Below are 17,470 nucleotides of genomic sequence, written 5' to 3'. Positions count from 1 at the left end.
TGCAGTTTATCAGCACAGGGTGGAGAATCAGAATAAGAAATAATATCCAAAAACCTCTTTCAGAAACAATTTAACACTGCTTATTTCCTTCTCTTTATTGCTATTAAAAATTCTAAAACAGAAATAGCTTTTGAATTTCATTGCACACACATACTGATGCAGCTTTGAGTCATTCATAAGGCAAAGCAGCACGCATGCACCTGTTTAGACTGTTGTTTCATTTTCCCTTCTGCCATGAGAGCCTTTTGAAACGCCTGTTTGACTGAAATAGACCCTGTTGTTCCCACACACTGCTGCTCACTGCTCTCCATCCCGCAATTACCCCCCGCTCCCTCTCCCTCTCTTTCTTTTTCCTCCTCTGTAGCCGAGCTGGAGCGTTGTTTGGCATCCCTCGTCCTCTCCTCTCTTATCACCTACCTGCATTCTTTTTCTCTCCATCAACATCAAATGAAGGAAGGCGCCCCCCGCCCCCCCTCCTTCCCGCACCTCCTCTCTCCGCTTGTGTTTGTTTGTTTCATGTCGGCTGTAGCCGGGGAAAGTTGAGGTGTTTTGTACTGGGAGATACAGCTCTCTCTCCCAGCTTTAATTCTGGATAATAGGAAAAGAGCTCGCTATTCTCAGTTCAATTATTGACAGTGTTGAATGCAGAGGTGCATGTGCATGTCTGTATTGAGGCGTGTGTCTACATGCAGACCAAAGCAAGCACGTAAATGTACCTTAGACTTATTTAACTATGCATTTTCATTCAAAGCATGTATTTTTAGATTGATGATTGTTTTGCTTTCATGTTCAGGGTGTTGTCTTTCTTTTTCACTGTCTCCTTTTTTCTCTGCAGGCACCAGTGTTTCGAGAAGGCCTTCCTCCTCGCTGTAGATTTAGAAGCCAGAGATTTATTCATGGTGAGTAGAAAGAAAATTTCCTTTTATGTGCTTTCTTGAGGGGGAAAAGAGTCACAAAAAGGGTTGTTGACATCAAAACAGAATCCACGAGGAAGCCTTTTTTTTTCTTAAATAAAATATGTAATTCCATGGACATTAATTATCAACTAATTTAACAAATGAACTAATGAAAATAGCCAATGATTCAAGGTTTAAAATCATCCATATTTATGGGATTTGGTGCTGCTGATCAGTTATATAGCTCTTTTGAGACCATCTTCCTGTCAAGCCAACTTACTTTAAAGTGAATGCTGCTCACAAACAGACTATTTACCCAACAAGTGGGTTGCTTACAGTCAAAGCTGTGCATCTGAGACGACCATATAAGGATATCCCTCCTGTCTGACATCATGCAGAACCAAAAGTAGAAAGAACTGTGTGAAATTGAGTGTTTAGCAGAATCTGAACCACAAGCTTCTGGCTAACAGGGATTAACAAACTACGGTACACATATAATATCTCTGAAATTTAGAAACCTTTGAGCTAGAGTATAAATTTCAAATTTATATGCCATTGGCTTTTAAATTAAATGATATTTAAAATATGCCAGTGAAAATAGAATGGCATAGCATGTACCACACATGTTTAAAAGATCCCTTTCTTGCAATTTTAGTCCAAATTACCACTGCATGGACTGAATCTGTCATGACGTGTAACATGCTTACCGCCATTTTTCTTCATTCATCAATACCTGTATTTGTTTCGAAATACCTGCTTTATGACATTAAGTATGACACATGTCTGTAGACTATTGTTATACTTTATACTAAGTCTTGTCTTTCTTGGGCACCTTTTATAATGTATTCATTTTCAGCAGTCAGGTTTGAATGATGAAAACTCTGAATCTTTTCTTTTTTGTCTGTTGAAGAAAGTGTAAGGAACCCAACTCATAAAAATAGATGAACGGATACCAGTGAATATTTGGAAATTCTTTCTCATAATCACTTATAATATTACAGTAAAAAAGTTGTGAGCTCTGATAACTGTTTGTTTAAGCTTACCTTTATGCCTTTTTTCTCTTAAAAAAATCTGGAATCTGTGTACATGAACCTTTTCATCAGGTCTTCTTAACATGTTTACTCTAGATTATGTTAGTGAAATAAAACATGTTTGGTGTATCTGCTCTAGATGGACTCCTGAGGGTTAGATGTTGACTCATGCGCTATAGGGAGCTTCTCTGCAGCTCTTCCACTGGTATAAAACCTATTATAATTGCTCATTCACTGTTGCACCCTTGTTACTTTCATTTGCACATGACTTGTAACCCATACAAGTGTGTGTGTGTTGCGTGTCAGAGAGCAGGTGTGATCTCAGTATGGGCCTCTATCTTTTCACAACCTCCACGGCCTCAGCTCAGCCTTTTCCTCTCCTCTCATCTTCGCTCTAACTCGTTCTTTCTTCCACTCCACGCTGAAATGCTCCTATGTGTTTGACCCCCTTTTTCATGGGGCCCCTTTTGCTCCATGCTTCACCAACACCCCAGACATTAATACAGACCCTCTTACACACATACACACACTCCTCTTGGTCCCTCAATCACACTGATAGCACTGGTTCCAATTCCCTCCCCACTAAGTAGTGCTGCTGGGAAGCCGAATTGAAAAGGTGGAGTCGAGCCTGTGAACCTTGAAAGAGTGCAAAGGAAAGAGGGGGGCAGAGAGGGGAGGGGAGGAGGCTGTGGTGTAGATGGAAAACTAAATGATAAATGTAACACAAAAATGATGGAAGGGGGAGATGAAACTGTGTCCAGATGAGTGAGAGGGGAGAGAAAGCTGTAATCATAATACATTTCAGTGAAGGGTATGAACTAGCTTCGATGGGTGGAGTCAGTTACAGGACAAATCAGCCCGAGCGGAAGGCGGCCTGTACTGTCAGCAAAGTAGAGGTCAAGAAAATCAGTCCAGAAAGCCTCTGCCATATTTTCCATATAGCTTCATGTACTTTCACAATCTTCTTCTGTCATCTTTTTTTTTTTTTTAAATGATTCGATGCAGACATGATAACTTGTATCTTTAGTCAGAAGCACTAATGTGATTGCAAAACATGATTGTAAAACATACCTCTGTCATTGCTCTAAATTCTTCTTTGTCTGCCATATTTTCTTAAAAACATCAAGATTATAGCTCCCATTTTTAGCGACTATAATTTGTCATGTATTTGAAAAGATATGGGACACAATAAACAATGTGGCTCTGACAGTGATAGAGAAGCCTTCCTAAATAAGCTTCATCTCAGGTAAAAGTCCACACACCTTTTTTGAGTAATGTTGCCCCTAAACAGACAAGAAGATCTAGTTAAATCACGAAATTGTGATTAGTGTATTACTAACTGGTAAAATGAGGCTTTTTCTTTTTTCTTAAAAAAAAAAAAAGCGATTTCCCTCACAGAGAGGATTTGGATCACAGCAGCAAACAGAACGTGACCTTGAAGCCAGATTGTGTGAAGCTGGTGTGATTTTTATCCGGCACCGTTGTGTCCACTGGCTCTCGGGACTGGGCGAGATTTCATGGGTATGGTTGTGGAGCCAGGTCACTCACTTCTTGTTTGAGAAAAGTAAATGTAAAAAATCTACGCATGGAGATAAATGCATCTCTAACATATATATGTAAATATAAAAGTGATGTATGTGAGAGAGCTGTTTCTATGGACAGGTGACATCTTTCTGAGCTCTTGAACATCATTTGACTGCCCTATTTTACTCTCCTTTTTTCTTTTTCTTTTACAAACAAATTTCAGAGACCGAATTACTAAGCATCTGCGGATCCCTTTGTGGTGGCCCATTATGGGAATTCTCACCAAATTTAACAGATAATTGCAAGTCCTTGTCATGCTGGATCTGTAACAAAGTTCAGGCTCAGTCACAACAACCTTTTTCAAGCACTTTTTTGCCTCAGCGACCAAGAGAGCAGCACCTCATTGTGCACAAAGAGCGAAAGAGAAAAGAGAGAGAGAAGGAGGACGTTGACATTTCACCCCTCGCTCTGTCCTTCTGTCTAATTAGGTTGTGTTGTTGCTTTAACCCACTGGTTTGCTGATCGAGTCGAGGTGGAGGAGGTTAATGAGGGCAACCCCCACCTTCGCCAAACTCTTTTTAACTACCAAACTCGCCCATAGAACTCAATAACGCACCGTCGACTTGGTAAAGAGCACACACATGCACACAGATAACATGCTCACCTCTTCTAGAAATGCTCAGCATGATACACCCCCTCTATCATCAGACCCCCGTCCCCTCTTGCCCCATTGTTTCCCAGCTAACAATAGAGGCCCTCCAAGCCTTTTTTCCCCAAAAGAAGAAACCTTTTGTTAAAATGAAACACTTGTGTCGGGTTAAATTGAGGGGGAGGAGGAATTGGTGGTGGTGGTGGAGGTTGGTGGGGTGTATGAAGAGTTGGTAGTGGGGGTTACTGAGTCGTTTGCATTTTTTAAAAATAATTGATGCTGTTTAGTAGCTCCCTAATTAGCCTTTGATAATGAGTCGATAATGTAACCAATTAGGTCATTCGTCAGCCAAGTCAAGTTTTCTTTCCCTCCACCACCTCCCCTTTTTCTTCTTCTTCTCTTCCTGGGTTTTTTTTTTGGCTCTTGATGTAGCTTGTTAATTAAATCAAATTGTGTGATAGCCGAAATCTGATGCCGGCTCTTTTGTTCCCCAGTGAGGGCTTGTACTTTTTCTTGTTAGATACACAAGCAGTAAGGCGAGCTGCATGTTTTCGGTTCACCCTCTATCTTCCTCTCCTATCTGATGCCAGGCTTGGCAGTGCTGTAGGTGGAGGAGGAATAGCACATCTTTGGCAGTAAGCTCATTGTTGTTGCTTAGATAAGCAATTAGCACAATTAAAGTCCTTAAGGCCTATCAGATAGAAGTCAAACACAAGACTCCTGGATAGCAGATGTGTCAGAAAACAAATGTGAAACGGATACGCTCATGTACAGAGGATTAAACTTTATGTCAGGTTGTTAATATGTTTTTGTGTGCATGTGTTTGCACCACCCAGCAAAAACTAATTTGGTTAAAAAGTAAAAGGTGAAAAGGCATCTTTTCACATCATTGATAAGATTTCCAAAAAACAATTTACATGTAGATCTGTTTGAAAACTGAAAGAAAATCTCTTCCTCTTCAGCACCTTGGCAAATGTGCTGTTTGGTAATATTGAGTTTGGTGTGCTGAAGGTGTAAGTTTTGACTGTGCATAGGCTCACACAATAAACTATCACCTCATAGCAAAAAGGTTCCTGGTTTGATTCCAGGCAGTGTATAGCGTTTGTGCATTTTTTCCTCCAGAGACATGTATGTTTGGATGAGTGGTGATTCTAAGCCGGTTGTGGATGAGCAGTGGAGAATACAGCACTGTATGAATGTGTGATTAGTAGCATAAACTGCTTTGAGAGGTAAGTGAGACTAGAAAAGTGCCAATGCTTTTCCAGTCTGGTCACATTAGTGAATGGATGGATGTTGTGTGGCTATCTGATCACAACCATTCGACAACCAATTAATATGTTGTAATAAAAAACAAACAAAGTCTCTGCAGATTGGCAAGTAGAACTGTTACTGAGATTACTGATGAAGTGTAGGAAAAATGCTTGGAAAACCATCATAGTAACTCGATAGTATATCTATATCAACAGAGCAAGGAAGCCTATCCTATCGGTTTATTCTGTGTGCAGACTTTTTGGGGTCACCTATTTGAATTTTTCACCAAACTCTATTTTTCCTTTCCGCTTTTGCAGCAGTGTTCAGGCTTGATGATTTAAGCAGTGGGAATGATCATTGTGAGGCTCAGGCCATTTCATTATTACCACTGTTAGCAAGAAAAATTCTGCTGCAGTCCTGGAAGTCTGAGACACATCCAACCTTCGATAGGTGGCTGAAGGAATTAGGAAGTGCGTGACACCTAGAGAAAAGTAGATATAGTATGTTTTTCAGGTCTCTTTCAGAAAATGTGGTTACTAATCACCAGTCTGATAGGAAAGTTGTAATTAAACTTTACTGATCTTCAGGATTAGCAGTCACACTGCACTATGAATACTTATGTATCATAGTTTGTATGTGAGCCTCTGTCATTGTTCTCTCTGTTTCATTTTTGCATATTTAACATCTTTAAATATGTCGCGACTGGACGATCTTTGGTAGAATTGGGTGGGTGGAATTTTGTCCAGGCTTCTTCTTACTATTTAACTGAATATTCGTTGGCAGCCGTTAAATGATAACTGTGTCCTTAAACATTTCAGCAGCCACGTGAGCTCAAAATTTAGTTTATTATTTAGTTAGAACTTGTAGGACTCACAGCTATTTGTGTGTGTTTATCACCAGGGATAGCCGACTAGGTCCAGGTAGATATTTTCCAGTGTGTCTGCTTCAGAGGTAATCATCAGGATTTAATGCCACCCCCATGAATCAAAGAGCAAAAGCTGTGCCCGTACTCATTCACTAATCCCTGCATGTTGAGATTTCAGACGTGTATAAGTGACCATCATCATTTTGACTCCGGGCTCACAGGTGCATCACTGGAATTCACAGAGCTATCAAATGCCAGGCATTACAAGAAATAAACCACATGATCAAACTGACCTTTACGTGTAACGCTGCAATTTGAATGTATGAGTGGAATATGTGTGTACTGTAAATATACCAATAACCCATTGCTTTTTAAGTGATGTGTTGTCCATGTCCACCCACTTGATTTGCTTTTATTAAAAGTTGAAAAAGGTGGGCAACAAATAAGAATACATTCATATTTGGTTGTTAGTTTGATGTCACAAATAGGCATTGATTTATAAGAATAAACTGTAAAGTTTGAGGCAATAAGGAAAGGCACTAAAAATGCACTGAAAATTACAGAAGAATTAAAAATCTACAAATATCTGATTATTATTATCTGAATTATTTTGCAGTCTCTGCAAACGGCCACACATCCATAGGGCACTGAGTTTATATGCTGTTATCGCTCCATAATAAGCTTTTGTGCACACATGCTCGCCTAAAAAAGTGCAGTGCACTTTGTGTATGCTCATTCTCATCGATCCTGAGTCCAAAGCCAACACGTCACACTGCAAACATACAGACACGAGCCCGTCAGTTAATGTGCTGTAAGCGCTGCTGTGTGCCAGTTAACCTAATCCCTCATTTATTTGGAGGTAACCCAAATATCAGGCAATATCGGGCTCTTAGCATCCACCACCTCCCTCCCCTCTACTCCCCAAATATGGCCCACTAAAACGCCCCTCTTTATCGGTGCGGTTAGCTGGCTCGCTGCAACCCCTAAAGCTCTTATATAAATAAGATTAGTGTCGCGTTTGAGCGTTGGGGAATAAGAGGTGTAATATCTGATGGTTTTATATGCAGTATTATTGTTATCCCTTCTTAGTCGGGTTGATACTCCTCTCTCCCTTTCTCTCTCTTTCCAGCTCTCAGTTGTCTCTCTATCATTTCGCATTTGTTCACTCGTCTTTCACTGGGTCTCTTTCCTCAGATTCAGACAGCATTATGAGGGGCTAAGCTGGAATAAAGCGCCCCAACATCAAATGTTCATATTGTTCTGTTCTGTCTGTCATCCCGCTCTCTCTTTCTCTCTCCTTGTTGTTGTGAGTTTTGCTTCCCTTTCGTCTTTTTGCGTCTTGTTCACCCTCTCCCTTCCCTTGTGCTCTGTCACTCACGCGCCTCTCCATCATTTCACTGTACTGCCTCCTCTCCCTCCTCGTCTGTTTAATCTTGTGCTGCTCTGTTTGTTATCAATTAAGAAGCCTCACTCATATCTAATTGAGGGGCCATGTCTCCTCGTTCACAGGGGCTCAATTGGCCACCTCAGTCCTGGGAGCCGATTTAGGCTCTTTTGAGGCCATTTTGTTGTCGGCCATTTTCACATTTCCTCCTAACTCTTCGCCACAGAGGGCAGGCACCGCACTATAATTACCCAATCTGTTCCCATTCATACTCCTCAATTTCAGCACCTCTCTCCCACTCTCTCTCCCCTTTACTCTCGCTCTCGGTCTGCTTCAATCCCTCTCTGCTCCACACCTCTTTTGGAAACCAGCACCCCCCTCTCTCTTTCCTCTGGGGGTACAAAAGCTGGGTTACAATATGGGGGTATTAGGGCCGGGTGCAGACTCAGCTGGGGGCTGGCTTTAGCCAGCTGAGGGTTATCCATGGCGAGCCCTGAGTCACGGCAGTGATGTCCTGTGATGTCGCTGAGGCGGAAGACTTTCCTTAACACGCTGTACCCTTTGATGGAGCTTCAGGCCCTGCACTCAGCCCGGGGAAACCCTGCGACTCTCACTCAACCCTCATGGGGTGCCAGGATGAGGGTTTGATTCACTCCCACTTCAATCAATTCAAGAGGTCGAATGTTACAGAGGTTCTGCCATTATTACTGCACAGACTTTAACATTTTCTCACATTTGTATAGTTTGTATATTTGGCCTTTTCAGCAGCGTTGCTAACACATTCACAGGATGCAACAACTGCAGCAACATGGTGATGATGATGATGCTTCCAGTGTCTTTACATGAAAACAACAAAGCCAACCTTTAACATTCTTCCTTTTATTCTGAAATTCATTGAATGAACTAAGCTGCTTCACTCTCAAAATACATGCAAATTATCTATAGACTGATCATTATAGTATGTTGTATTTGCCTTTGATATCCAAAAAGTCTGATTAATTGGGTGTCCCTGAAAGCTTAACACACATGCAAATTAAGAAAATGCCTGAAAACAATTTGACAAAACAAAGTGAATAAACACAACCAAATACAGAGCTCCCAGGGTCTTTCTACACTATAAACCTTTTTTTTTTAGTATTCATATTTATCATTTCTAGATAAAACCTCTTGCGAAATATGCCTCGGTTTTCAAGGTGGTCCAAGCAAGCATTCATACAGTGAATGGAAAACCTAATAACATAAAACAACCAACAAACCGAAAGAACAAAGAGTCCAGAAAAAACAAAGTTTCATTTAATTGTTTAAACAAGTGACATGATAACAAGCAGTGGGTATTTAAAGGTAATTAATGTATTAACTTCCTTAGATACCAAGAGGACAATTACAAGTATCTGATGTGACATATAGTTAAAAAAAAAAAAAAGCAGTACAAAAAAACTTCTCTTTGTTTTATGTTGGTCAAATTCAGACAGTTCATAAAGGGAAAATAAAGTTGAGACCTCAACTAATGTTTGGAATTTCTACTTTCAACTTCAGTGCATAACAAAACTGTAAGCTTGAAGATGAAAAGCTCGGGCTCTTTGAATGGGAGGATTTAGAAACACGTCTCATTTTGTTCATTATCAATCCAGAGTGTGAGTTAGAGGAAAAACTACAGTTTTACTGCCATCTGATCAAAATTGCAAATGAGAACGTCTCAGCTGCAGCTCTTCCAAATCTGATGCAACAGAAACGTCTCTCTGAACGTACCAGGCTGGACAGCCTTCAATAAATCTGCAGCAATTGTGTTTTGTAACCTGGACACAGAACGTGTGGCTCTAGGGGGAAAGGCCCTTTGCAAAACGCTAGAAGCACCTCCTTTATTTTATTTGTTTCTGGCATTTTCGAAGCACATCACTTAAAGCATTATATAGATATTTTTGTATTTTTCCACAATTTAATAAATAATGAATTGACCTCTGCCTCGCTTGTGGAAGCAGATGTAATACTCCTACAACTGAGATGTAATACTCAGTGTGGTTGTTAATGAATATGTGGCAGCGCTGGGCTTTAAATCAGCCACCCTCAGACATCATTTAGCCACATTATCTCCATCTTTGTGGCCATGTGAGACTCAAACAGAGAGATACAGAGGATACATGCTGTTTCCAATATTGTCGCAGGCTGATATCGTAATGTGCTCAGCTGGATATGTTTCTCCGTAAAGAGAGAATACCAGCGTTTCTGAAAGGTGAACAGTCCCTCGTCTCCTCTCACACTTTTGAAATGTGACTGATAACATCCTCCGTAGTTCAAAACCAGGGAAGCGGGCGTGATTGTGTGTGCACGTGTGTGTGCAGGAGGTTGGTGATGGTGTGGGGTGCAAGAAGGCTGATTTCAAAGTTTTTTGAGGAACCGGCATTTCATCCAAACCGGTGCTCCTTCTGATGTTGGGCTTCAAACGGTTCATTTTTTCCCCCTGTCATTTCATCTGTTTCTTCCTTCTCCCGCCAAAATGCCGCATCTCCCCCACCCAAAACCCCTCAAATAAAAAAAACCCTATTGTCATCTGAGCCTAGATTCATTTTAGATTAACGTTCACGTTTCTTTCTTTCTTGCATTACCTTCAAAGGACCTCCATTATGTTGCCAGTGATAAGGGCGAGCTGGTGCTAGCAGATGTGGCCAAGAGGAAAGCTAATGAAATCGAGGCCCGGACCAATGCAGGCAACGGTAAGAAAAGTAATCATCATGTCTAACCAAAAGACACTAAATGTGACTCGTTATTTCTCCTCACATCTGAAATGGGAGGTGGATACCTGATAACCTCGGTAACTCACTCACTGTGACACACTTTTCTCACATCTGAGAGCAGATTTTTTTCTCGGGCTCTAGCCTTCCTTTAACAGCACAGAGGAGAATCATGATTGCCAGAGTAATAGCTGTGTCAAAACTCTGAAAACATGTGCTTATTTGGTATATAAGAATGAGCAAAAGTGAGATTCTGCAGGAAATATTTGTCACAAATGATATAAAGTGATGACTACACAGTGGACAATTAGAATTTAGCCCCACACCGTAGATATTTCAAGATTACGTTTTATACATTTAAGACAAAGTCTTTAATGTCAGGCTAATGAAATGTAGTCTGACACCAGCAAGAGGAGGAAAGACCCAGCTTTTCTGTCAATTTTCAGCCTCTGCTGCTGCCCTTTGACAAACACTCCCGAAAGCACATACCAGAGGGGATCAAGCTACGTTCCTGATTACACACACACTCAAAAACACACCACACACACACAACTCCTCACAGAAGCTTTGAGGGCCAACGGGTGAGCAGACTACATTCAAATTTGTGAGGGAACTAGATGAACATGTCGGAAGAGTCCTTCATTGGTGCTTAAAACACACTGGAAGGCTGTGCGTGCGTGTGTATGTGTACTCAGACATCCAAATGAAGCAAGAGAGGTATTTAACTCGACTGTATAAGGTCAAACCCCTACGGCTGAGTGTCTGTGTGTTTGTCTGTGAATGAAAATGAGCGCTTGTCTAACTGTGAGGCCTGTTTGCATGCAGTTTTTTTTTTTTTTTAATATTTCAAATGTGATGCGTAAAACGCACACTCCTCCTCGTAAGCCTCTTAATTATGTCCTCGATGATTTGCCTCCATCACCTGCAGCGTGTCCTATCCTTGGACAACAGCACTTTAGAGCAAGAGGGACAGAAGGGAGAAAGAAAAAGGAGGCATGACAGTGGGAATAAGAAGGAGGGTGAAAAGGGAAAATAAATAACAAGTGAGGAACGAAGAAAGTGTAGATAAAGTGTAAATAAAGAAGAGGGAAAACATCAAATATTAACTTGCCAAAGTAAAGAAAACAAAGAAATTAATGAATGTTAAACACGACGTTGGTTTGTATGGCCTGCCTATATTTTTCTTTCACAGTCAGAAGTCTGGGTCCTGATCAGTCCTCACAACTTCACTGAATAAAATGATAATATTTAGTGCAAACTTATCTACTTGATTCAAAGCTTATCCTGTGTTGCTGCATAGCAGTAGATGATGTTTCTACAGCATTGAAGCTTCATTATGTGTCACTAGATTTTACTTTACTTGCAGTTTCGTAATATGGGACATAAAGTCGGTAAAAAGAAAGTACATCGCAAGTCTTTACATAAAAGGGGATAATCCACATTGCAATACAAATTGCAGCTACCTGTGGAAAAACCCGAAAACTGGTGGTTGTCAACACCCGTCTTTATTGATGTAAAGTGAGGTGCAATCACAGGGTATAGAGGAAAATAGTTAAAGTCCCGTCACAGTATTTGTCAGGTTGAGGTCTGGAGTGGGCCATCACAACGCAGATTCTTTTCTTTTTCCAGCCATTCTGTTGTAGATGACCCAAATTCGGCCAAGCTTTATCTATCACACAGATGGCCTCATATGGTCGATTCAGTGATTGGAAGATGCCCAGGTCCTGTGGTTTCAAAACAAGCTCTAATCATCACCCCTTCACAGCCATTCTGACAGTTCGTATGAGGTATTTTTGCTGATATGCAGTGTTTGGTTTTCATCAAATGTGACACCAAACATCTCCACTTCTGTATCATCTGTCCAAAGGACATTATTCCAGAAGTCTTGTAGTTTGTTCAGATGCAGCTTTGCAAACTTAAACCATGCTGCCATGTTGTTCTTAGAGAGACGAGGCTTTCTTCTGGAAAACCCTTTCAAGTAGTCCATACTTGTTCAGTCTTTTTCTATTTTTACTGTCATGATTTTTACAATTTAGCATGATAACTGAGGCTGTAGAGAAATGTACCTCTTGGTTTTTTGCAGGTTCTCTGAGCATTGCATGGTCTGACCTTGGTAACATTAAGAGTTAACTTGCATGCACAGTCCTGTGAAAACTCGTTTTCATGTGATTATACCGTAAATTAAATAAAAAATGTTTTCTTATTAAAGTTTATTTGATTAATAGATTTAAAAAAAAAAATGACACAGTCAGCCGTCAGAAGGTCTGAATTCATTTAGAAATCACACACACTCATGACAGTGACACTTAGTGTTGTCACAGCCCTTGATGAGGACTGTTAAACTGATCCCATTTTATAAGAGTGTGTGTCCCCTTGTATGTTAGACAGACAAGCAGACAGCATATTAACAGAGCAGAAAAGCCAGGTCATAAATAATGAGTGGCTTGCTTCAAGCAGAGGGCTCCAGTGAACAAGTCTCGCTTTACAGACACACATGCATGCATGCGTGCACGCACACAAACACAGCCTCTGGCGTGTTTGTGACACACTCACACATTTATCATTGGGCATGTGCAAGCCCCTAAAACAGAAGCAGTAAACGGACTGATTGTTAAGGAAACCACTTTAACTTTTAAGGTGGCTGTAGCTCAGGCGGTAGAGCAGGTCATCTACTGATCGTTGGTGGTTCCATTCCTGGCTTCCCCCTAGTCTGAATGCCAAATATCCTTGAGCAAAATACTCACCCCAAGTTGCTCTTCGATGCATCCATCGGAATATGAATGTGTGTGAATGTTAGTTAGGAAGCACTTGGTAACAGCTTAGGAAAAAGTGCTTGTGCGAATGGGTGTCATTGGGTGATTGCACAAGTTGTGTAAAGCGCTTTGAGTGTTCAAGATAGAGTAGAAAAGTGCTCACTAAGAACCAGTCCAAGGTAACGACAAGAAGTCAACTTTCGAGTTTCGGTGCCTTTCAGGGTTTTCAGTTAAATTCAGTCCGTACCTGCATGTACTAATATGTGCTTTGCAAATTAATCAGAGTGTTGTTTGCTGTTAAAATATAAATAACATCTGCAGGTATGTCTGGTTGTTCTCATCATCACATGGTCTCCTCCTGATTCCTTCCTCACTGACTAAACACAGACTGTGTCATCAGTCACATGTTCTCTGTGCACAAAGTTCCCACAGTGCAGCTTCAGTCACCTTTGCCCCACATTGTCAAAAAATTCAGTTCAAACACACTCAAGAAAGTTGTTTGTTCTCAATAGAAATCAAGCAGACACACGTGTTTGTGTAAACGTGTTCTGGTGGTCGTTTGAAAGCAGATCAATTCTAGTTTCTTGCTGCTCAAGAGAAACTTAAAAACAGATCGTTTTGTTTGTGAAATCTGAAATGAACTCTATTAGGTCAACCTGTTGTTATGACAAAAGCATAAGCATGACCTAACCCCAGCTTTGTTCTGAGCTTTGAAAGAGTTTTTCCTCCCTCTGTATGGATTTCGGTCATGAGTGGCCAGCAGTAACTTTCACTGGAGTACCTGTTACACATTTTATTTAGTTAGTTAGTTTTGTTTCGTTTTTTAGGACAGATGGTGGGGGATCTGTTCTAAGGCAACAGTGTAAGACACTATTTAACTGAACAGCATGTGTAGTTTGTTCGCATCTGTTTTCTTGCTTTAAAATGATAATTTATTCCATGCATCCTTCAGTTTTCTTAACTGCTGATCCAATCCAAGGTTATGAAGAAAGATGCAGCCTATCCAGGGTGTCACCGGGTGAGAGAGAAAGGTTACCAGTCTATCACCAAACTAACTTCACCCACTTAAAAAAAAAAACAGAAAAACAAGAACCAAATGATTAGTTATTTCCTTTATATTACTTACACTGGGCCTTTAGATTGATTCATCATCACTGATGATGATAGATTGGTTCTGTGGAATCGTTTGAGGAACCAAACTGTAGTTTTCAGTCAAAGTTTGCTGCATCCAAGCTTAAAGATGTTGCATCAGATCAGAAGTATTCTTGTTAAGGTTTTTTTTAGTTGTGAACCATAAATTTCTTTACCAGTCAGACTGTCATTGCTGTGTTCTAGTGTAACATGCTGAGCCGTCTTAGGGAGAACACGGAGCACAAACAACCTACGGCCATATTTGGCTCATCCTCTTCCCCACAAAGAAATACAAATTGCAGGTTGTGCCTTTGACAGTGTGCAGGTGGTGAGAACAGGACTTCCATAAAGCAAGTCCAGAGGTGCACAAGGAGAAAACATTGAAGGAGAAACCAACATTCAGCTAGACAGTATATTGAACTTTTCCTTCAACTGTGTGTGAGTGGGGTTTTTTTGCTGTTCTCCACCCTGCAATTTTATTTATTTGATGCTATGTTTTTTTGTTTGTTTAAATGAATGTATTAGCTTAAAGCCTAATTCTGCTAAAACCTAAAACTGCTGTCCTTTAGCCAGACGTCAGAATAGCCGTTAAATCATTCAAGTTGCGTTTGAGGTTATATCCTGAGGCAGTTTTACACCTGAAATTATCTGCAAGTACTGAAAGGCATTTCTAAAAGCGAAGCATGCGGTGACACAGACCACCCTGAAATATGATGCCCCCGTCACCACCACCACCGCCCACTAAGTCATTAGTGTACTGTTGATTTGTTGCATGAGAGCGTAATTAAATGGGAACAGATGAAATGGAACTTGCTACATTTACTCAGGTACTTCACTATATTACAGTTGCTGCTTTCTACTTCCGCTTCACTATATTTTGAACTTTTATTGTACTACATAAATTGAAAATATTTTGAAATATAAAACTATTAGTACAGATGAAGCTAAACAGCATCTTGAGCTGCAAAATTAAAGTGATATATATATTAATTAATCACTGTTTATGATCCAGTAATGTTGTGCATATGAGTCTATGTGGTCGATACTTCTTCTTTATGTACTTTTAGTATATTTTGATGCTAAAACTTTGGTCTTGTTATTGAAGTAGGATTATGACTTCCAGAATCACCTTTTTTAGGATACAGGAAAACACATGAGCCCAGATGTCTCCGCCTCCGTCTTCTGTGCCAACTCAAAAAGTCTTTGAAACCCATCTGCAGCTACCTGAGTTATAGGACAGAAAAACTACTTGCTGCGGTTTCCCTGAGTAGCAACTGGGGAAAAAACCTCATCTAGGTCATCTCCACCATGTGCTATTTTACACAATGCAGAACTGGAAAAAAAATAACACTGGAAAGATGAATACATCTCCTCATATTGTTTGACTCATTTTTGTATTTGTTTTCTAAAAAAAAAAAAGAAAAAGAAAAACAAAATGACTCATTTCCAAATCGAGCGGTTGTTTAAGGTGGATGTCAGTCTAAGACTTGGAAACGGCCCATATGTGCATCCATTGTAAGTCCCGATGAACAGAGATTCTGCTGTCGCTTGTAGACAAACATAAACGCACAATAGAGAACACACATTTCAGCTTAGAAATGGTCCCTTTTTATAACAGCATTGGAAATCGCTTATAGCTGTCTGGCTGACAAGTGTGCTGATTTGGATAGATAGAGCATTGTGAGAGGCAGAGTAGCGAACAAGTGCGAGGGAAGGCCCCTTTCTTTTCCCCTCTATCTCTTTTTCCTTTGAGTAGCGTTTTGCCAAGAGGAGAAGCCAAGTTGGTTTCCCGATCGTTCTGTCTCCCCCTCACAAAGGCTGACATGACTGCAGGGCTTTTCAACAGGCAAAGAGATGAGAGCTTTATCTGAAGATCCACTTCTCCTCCTCCTCCCTCCCGCTCCCTCTCTTTCCCTCTCTTCTTGGTTGTTGCGGTAAAAGCCTGTTAGCTGCGGTGTGTGTTGAGGGAAAGCAGCGTTTGTTTCTTGCTTCCTTCTCAGCTCTGTCAGCTGCTTTGTTCGCACATCCGCCGTTTACTGTTTGACATCTTGTCTCAATTCAGAAACTCGAATCGAGTGTTTATCAGTAACAAGATGATCAAGGTTTGATGTCCAAATTAGCAGAAACAGACGCTCAGGCACTGTTCGCCTTATACAAACCATATTTAGAGGAGAAATTGTAAGGCTTAGAAACATGCTATAGACCGAAATATCAGCACCAGCAGCTGCCAATAAACAGAGCAACATCTTGACGCCAGAGAAGCACACAGTTTATTAGTATATGTGTAATGAAAGCAGTGACACAATCTGGGTCACTTTATTAATTTTTTGCTCTCCCTAATCCTTATATTTGTATTTTGTGTTAAAGAAGATCTTCAGAGAGGCAGAAGTGATGCCTGTGGTTCCAGCTTCAGTGACCTTCAGGTAGCGAGGACGCAAAGTGTAGCGGACCCTCCACGCTCCCCATCAACACAGTGAGTCACATGTACCATGTGCAGTTCCACATTTGTCAAGTGTTATCTGTTTAAACTGGTTTTCAAACAGGGTGTGACATCCTTAGATCTAGAACCATATTTGTATATTCATATCAAAGCAAATTTTCCAGATTCTCCTCCCTTCTCCTCCCTTCTTGAGGAAGAAAACAACACGTTAATGCTGAAGCTTCAGTATGGAGAGTCCAGAAATGAGTCCGAGACGGTACGGTGGTTGTGTCTAACTTTTATGTGGTCTATGATCAGATTAAAGTTACAAAATCTTGCCTTTTTATGACTGAGAGACATTACAGCTTTTACACTGATACCCGATTAGTCATGGACGCTCTTTTTCAGGACATGCGTGATGGCATCAGAGAAGAGGCACTAGAAAAAGACTGTAAAGTTATCAAAGTGGTGCATATGACACTGTAAAGGCTGTAAGCTTTGGACTGAGGTCCTTTAATGTTAGTACATACGCTCACCAGCCAATCATTAGATACTCCTTCCTAGTACTGAGTTGGATCCCCTTTTTGCCTTCAGAACTGCCTTAATTCCTCAAGGCGTAGATTCAGCAAGGTGCTGGAAACACTCCTCAAAGATAAGATGACATCACACAGTCGCTGCAGATTTGTCCACCGCACATCCATGACGTGAATCTCCTGTACCGCCAATTAATGAGCAGTTATTTGAGTATTATGCATTTAATTATGAGTGATGATTCATCTCTGGCTCTCTTCCACTGCATGCCTTTTGTCTTGTGTCCCTCCCCTCACCCCTAACTGGT

At 40.7% G+C, this 17,470-nt stretch overlaps 1 protein-coding gene across 4 annotated transcripts in view; it reads left to right on the top strand.

Annotated features, from left to right (window-relative positions):
• The window catches only part of wdpcp (WD repeat containing planar cell polarity effector), an 88,586-nt gene that overhangs the window by 61,654 nt on the left and 9,462 nt on the right, over positions 1 to 17,470 (top strand). For 3 of the 4 annotated variants that reach the window (XM_085427313.1, XM_085427315.1, XM_085427316.1), the window contains exons 13-15: positions 836 to 899; positions 10,212 to 10,311; positions 16,581 to 16,686. In XM_085427313.1, coding sequence (XP_085283439.1) covers positions 836 to 899; positions 10,212 to 10,311; positions 16,581 to 16,686 — 270 coding nt within the window. The remainder of the gene's footprint in view (positions 1 to 835; positions 900 to 10,211; positions 10,312 to 16,580; positions 16,687 to 17,470) is intronic. The other variant, XM_085427314.1, reaches the window with a different exon arrangement.

Source organism: Rhamphochromis longiceps, linkage group LG13 (assembly GCF_057381845.1).
Source record: "Rhamphochromis longiceps isolate RC_006_pf linkage group LG13, R_longiceps_female_GT1.1, whole genome shotgun sequence".
Lineage (NCBI taxonomy): Eukaryota > Metazoa > Chordata > Actinopteri > Cichliformes > Cichlidae > Rhamphochromis > Rhamphochromis longiceps.
The sequence above is the reverse complement of the archived record's forward strand: the minus strand, read 5'-3'. Positions and strand labels throughout refer to the sequence as shown.